The sequence below is a fragment of the Stigmatopora argus genome, chromosome 2 (assembly GCF_051989625.1).
Source record: "Stigmatopora argus isolate UIUO_Sarg chromosome 2, RoL_Sarg_1.0, whole genome shotgun sequence".
NCBI lineage: Eukaryota > Metazoa > Chordata > Actinopteri > Syngnathiformes > Syngnathidae > Stigmatopora > Stigmatopora argus.
In genome coordinates, this window is record NC_135388.1 from 16,529,325 (window position 1) to 16,535,000 (window position 5,676).

Here is a 5,676-nt window from a genome sequence, read left to right on the forward strand (position 1 = left end):
CCTCAACCAATTTGAGTGAGCAAACTATTGGCAAAAAAATGTTCATTAGTTTTGAATTGAATTGAATGCCTTTATTGTCATTATACAGATACACAGATGACATTCAATTCAATTCAAACATAATGAACAAATTGTTGTTTTGGTGGCCTTGCAACATTGCCGAGTTCGAATTACTGTCAACCACAAAATGTAATGGAATCTAAAAATTAACCCTAAAATAAAACAAGTTAACGAACAGTGCCACCATGCGGTTAGTCGCTTAACATTTTCAATATTACATAAAATAGTAGTAGTATATATGAAATGCAGATTATACACGGGATTGTAAATTGCCATAGAGATAAGAGTGACGAGAAAAATTGAACTCCACATAGGGCCTTTAATACTGTACACTTAATACAGATTCCACTTGATGGCCAGAGGGATTTTTTTTGCTTGACAGATTACTTTAGGAAGCAAATGTAGCATCTTTTTCATTAAATTAACTTGGACCAAAATCAGTTTTTTTAGGTCCCAAACAAATAGGAATGACAGAAGTGCAAAAATATGCATCCATTTCATGAGGACAAATGAGGCCAAATATTTTTTTGAATTTATGAGGCAACTGAGACCATCTCAGCAACTACCTGGACAATTATGGACTCACTATTAAAACAAATTTAAGACACAACACTGTTGCTTGGCCACGTATATCATACATTTCAGTTCAGCTGTATTTCCATAAGAATATTATTATCAATAGAATGGGTTTCCCTTTTTGTTTTAAATGCCAACTCTTGCATAAATGTTCAAATGTCATCAGTGGTGGGGCATGGGTGCAATATTTTATTTCCCTTGCATGTTTGATAAACGCTGTTTGGAAAACAGAATTAAAAGTAGTATTGTCAGCTCAGCTTTTATAGCACTTAAAAAATTACTGAAATGTAAAATGTTTTCAACTTTCAACCATGGACATCAACTTGTTTGTGTGTTCACTATTTGATGAGGGCATGATGCTGGTAACAATCTGTATGGAGATTTAGGGATAACGACGTTCCCTCTTGGTAAGGAGATAACACTGAATAGTTCTCAGTCGGTCTTTGGCAGGGGCGAACTCTGGCTGCAGCTTCAACGTGGACTCGTACCAGTGCATAGCCTTTTCAAACTCCTCCTGCCATCAAGACAGACAGACACAATGTGGTTCCAAACAAACTCATCCAAATAATTGCTGGAATTACAGATAAAAATTGTTGATTTAATTTACCATTGCTATGTAGACGTTGGCAAGAGTGAAGTGGTTAACAACAAAGTGCGGAGTAATTTCTACAGCCATGCGCGCAACTGTAAGCGCATCCTCCCACAATCGAGCATTCTGGAAGATGTTGGCTAGGCTGATTAGGGGAACATCCTGGTGAGCGGAGAAAAACATAGCAAAGTTTGTGATTATATCAATTTAATGAATATTTACATGAGCTTATATCACTCCCCTCATACAGAAATCTTACGGCAATATTTTTTCCGCCAAAAATGTGGGTTGTGATGCGACCTCAATGACAATGTTTCAAGTACTATGAATTAATTGGTACCCCATTTCAGCAGTGCCATTGCAGTCTTTTTTTCTGCGGATAAGTCATTTACGTCTTGAATCCAATACGTAAGTGGTAAATGCAAAAGTAATCGCACTGTTTTTCCAGACTGGGGAATTCCCACATCTTGAGTGTTGAGGTAGGCTAGGTATACACTCATAATGTGTACAAGGATCTTTGTTGCTCACATGGAGTCACCATTCTCACATACCCAACAGCAAACTAAGGGTTCCCAGGTTATTCATTTCTTAGTATTATACACTGGAATAATATTTCACTGTCATTACTGCATCACATGAAGTCATTCAGTCCAGTACTAAACGGATGAATGCTTCAGCTGAAAAATAAATTAGTGATTAGTTGGGTAGCAAACTAGGCATGTGTGTGTGAACGTAAACAACAGCTTTTATTTGATCATGCTCACTCTAGCCAGAGAAGTGCCCCAAATTTTGAGTTGTTGGTGGTTTGGTCATTTTTCAGACATATTTTTAAGTCTGAAATTTTGGATTTTCCATGTAAGAATATCTACTGCATCGTCCATGATAAACCAACTTAGGAGTTTCTTCAATGCATTGCATGATTAAGCAAGCATGCACGAATGGAAAGCTTTATTGATTATTGCTTAAGGTACAGAGATGACCTACCTTCATGTGATAAGGAGCGTAATTGAGGGCTTGTCGCAGACAGTCAATTGCCCTCTTGCCTTGACCTTTTACTCTCCAATAAAGTGCAGCCATACTAGATAATACCCACGATGTCTGATTCTACAAGAGATATGACAACACAATGCAAATATTTTATTCAAAAGGTAACAATCAGGTTATGCCTTTTAATTTTTGTGTTTTGAGTCCATAGGCAATAAATGGTTACTCCATAGTTGGCTGGGATAGGCTCCAGCACCCCCCACACCTTGTGAGGATAGGCGGTTTAGAAAAATGAATCAATGAATGATTTAAATTCTAACTTACCTTCTCCAACACTTTAGCAATTCGAGTTCCCACCTGCTCAAAGGACTGAGGGGAGAATTCCTCTTTGCCAAGGTTTTGTAAGACCTAAGGCAGTAGTAAGGACAATAAAATGACTATTCCTTTCAAAATTTGACTTTGTATGATTTGTTAAGTATGATTCAAACTTCTTCGAGTGTTCAACACAATTTAACCTACCTCACTCAGTTGGCTCTCTCCGGTGTAGTGGATAGCAGCTCGATTAGCCATGCCTGCCAGGTGGTCAAGGGTGTGCATACTGGCAGCAAGGTTTGCATTGCATAAAGGCTCGACAGCGGGCTCTTGGAGTGGGGTGGCAAAATCTATATGCTCTGTGATGCTGGGGAGAGACATTGAATTCAATTGTAAATTACCATCACTAAACTAAACCAGTTACATGCGGGTCCTCAGTTTACAAAGGTTTTGAAAGATTAGATGCAGGCTACGAACAGCGTGCAATTAACCCACTTGTGCAACCGCATAAGAAACGGTTCAATTCTACCACGAGTGCTAATTTTCTGGTGACCTCTGGGATGAGCTGTCATTATTTTCATGGGGTCATTTTCTAGGGATGAATTTACTGTATTTGTATTTCACTGAATCGTGACCTTCTGGTCATTTGTCAATTAATAAATTGTTCTGTTAAGTGAACATAATCTGTGCTATTTCACAAAAAAAGTGATTAGCCACAGTTAAGTCCATGATTTAACAAGGGGTGGAAATGATACATTTCAAGACAGGGTGAGGGTTTGACATTTAATTTAGTTCTTGGATAGGTTTGATGACCTTTTTTTTTAAGTTGTAGCTGTAGTTGCGTGAATAGAAAGCGCAATTAATTTCTAGGTCAAAAGTATATATGTGCCAATAGTCCGAGCAAAAGAAAATTCAACACTCAAACGCTCCTAGACTTAATTGTGTTAATAAGATAGAAATGACCGCAGGACTAAACCTACTCGATGTTCTTGGCCGACACAGCGAGCCAAGTGCTTGCTGCAGTGGTGAGGTCAACCCTTCTTGTGCGCTGACACTCCTCTGGCCCTGGCCAGCCTAGACTAGTATAGTCTCTCCATTGACCTGCCCAGTGAAAAGGAAAAGGCAAGATTCAACAATTTGTGAGTCCAGCAGGAATGCCCAGTTATACATTAGTGATACCTGGAGGACCTGCTGATGGAATAGTTGGTCCGCTAATTTCCAGAATAGAATTCCCTTCAGGCACTGGCTCCCCATCCTGGCTGTCATCAGAGATGGCTAAATTCGCAGTCCCATCCGAGTTTGCTTTTCTTACTCTCTTAACTTGAAAGGTAATCTAACATCAAAACACATTTGGTAAGACAAACCAATAGTGCCTTGAAAACGTTTTACTCCTTTATTGATATCTGTATTTTTGCATATATATCAAGCACAAAGGTTTGAGACCTATTTTAATATCACACACAGATAACCCATGAAAATATAAAATGCAGTTTTATGAATGCTAATTTACCAAGGGATGCAAAAAACAATAAACCAATCTGGCCCTTTGTGCTTTTTGGCTCCTAAAGGGCTCCAATTTGTCAATAATGGCATATATTTAGAATAATAGTATAGAATAAAATCCAGTTTAGTAAATTAATAATAGTATTATATGTGGTCTTTCAATCATAAGGTTTTGGTATAGCTGAGATTAATTCCACTGGTCACATGAAAACCTGTTGAATCAAGAGAATCACTTAAATTGAAGACAAATTGAAGCAGGTTTACAAAATCTCAAGAACAAAGACATGCTATTAACCAAAGAAATTCAAGATGAAATAAGGGAAAAAAGTGATTGAAATCTAACAATTTGCTAGTTAGAAAGTGATTTCCAGGAATGGAGCTACAACCAGCCATTATACACAAATAACTTTGGGAACGGTGGAGAAACATCCCAGGTGTGGTGGGCAAACTAAAATGACAATGCGACGGTGACTTATTCTTGTCACAAAAGAACCTGAAAAAACATCCAAAGAACTGCTGAACTCAATGGCCTCAGTGTTCATAAATGCTGTCAAAAAAGCATGAATTATTATAAAATTTGCGTGATATTAAAATTGTTATGATGATCTTTGTGTGATAAATATGCAACAAAAACAGTTATCAACAAGGGGGTAACAGTTTTTTCATTGTAGCTCAATTATTATTCTCAATGGCCAATTTCTGTACCGTAAGGATATATGTTATTACCCATTCGGATCCGTCGTCATCCTCACAACTTCCTAAACAAGGCCCTCCACCACCGCGGGGGCCAATCAGACGGTCATTCTTGAGCACTCGGATCCCCTGCAAGTCGCCTTGTTTACTACTGACATCCAAAGCTCCTTCAAAAGCTCCCATGAGGTCTTCCTTCAGCTGCCACTCCTCACCAGTGACCCCATCACCTCCAAGTGAGGGGATCAAGCCTGAAGGATGGGCAGGCTTCCGTTTTCCTGCAGCCTCACCAGATCCATTTGTGTCCAAAATGACCTCTGTTCAAAAGGAGAATCAGGGATCAGACTTGTGTTTAACATAAAAAGTAGTTTCTGATGTACCGTACAAATAGTTTCTGATGTATACTGTAATTATTTTCTGTATAAAAATTTAATTTGTTGTTCATAAAGTCTTTTTTCAAACTTGAGTCTTAAAAAAGACAGTTGTCTTATAATCAGGGCCATCTTATGTCCGTCCGGGTCAATACGGTATATCTGAGACCAGGTGAGGGACGGCACTGACATTTCCTGTAACTGAACTTACACTTCTTAGGGTAAGATCCTGTGTTTTGTGCTTTTTCAATATCTGTGGAATCTAATATAGTTGGGACAAATTGCAAGCTGTGTGAGTTTCTTCATTGCATGATTAACTTCCTATCATAGGGACTATTGAACAGGCGATGGGTGATTCTAAAAAGGTAGAAATAACACGGTTTACTTGCGCCACATTTAGGGTTTCATTTGCAAAATATCCAAATGAATGTACAATTAGAGAACTGAATGTGAATGCTCATTGTTTACTGACGCACGGGGATTTCAAATAACTATAACATAAAAGCATTTATCTGCTCATCGTGAAATGGATACGAGGTCACGAGTGATCACGTACTTACAGGTTTGAATAAAACAATGAAAGCGTGCGAA

General features: G+C 38.4%; 1 protein-coding gene across 1 annotated transcript in view; it reads right to left on the reverse strand.

Annotated features, from left to right (window-relative positions):
• Window positions 1-359: 359 nt before the first annotated feature.
• The window catches only part of ttc17 (tetratricopeptide repeat domain 17), a 15,272-nt gene continuing 9,955 nt past the window's right edge, over window positions 360-5,676 (reverse strand). The window contains exons 18-25 of the mRNA XM_077624426.1: window positions 4,751-5,031; window positions 3,701-3,854; window positions 3,502-3,622; window positions 2,729-2,888; window positions 2,534-2,617; window positions 2,210-2,329; window positions 1,244-1,387; window positions 360-1,150 (exon numbers count right to left, since the gene is read on the reverse strand). Coding sequence (XP_077480552.1) covers window positions 1,019-1,150; window positions 1,244-1,387; window positions 2,210-2,329; window positions 2,534-2,617; window positions 2,729-2,888; window positions 3,502-3,622; window positions 3,701-3,854; window positions 4,751-5,031 — 1,196 coding nt within the window. The 3' untranslated portion in view covers window positions 360-1,018. The remainder of the gene's footprint in view (window positions 1,151-1,243; window positions 1,388-2,209; window positions 2,330-2,533; window positions 2,618-2,728; window positions 2,889-3,501; window positions 3,623-3,700; window positions 3,855-4,750; window positions 5,032-5,676) is intronic.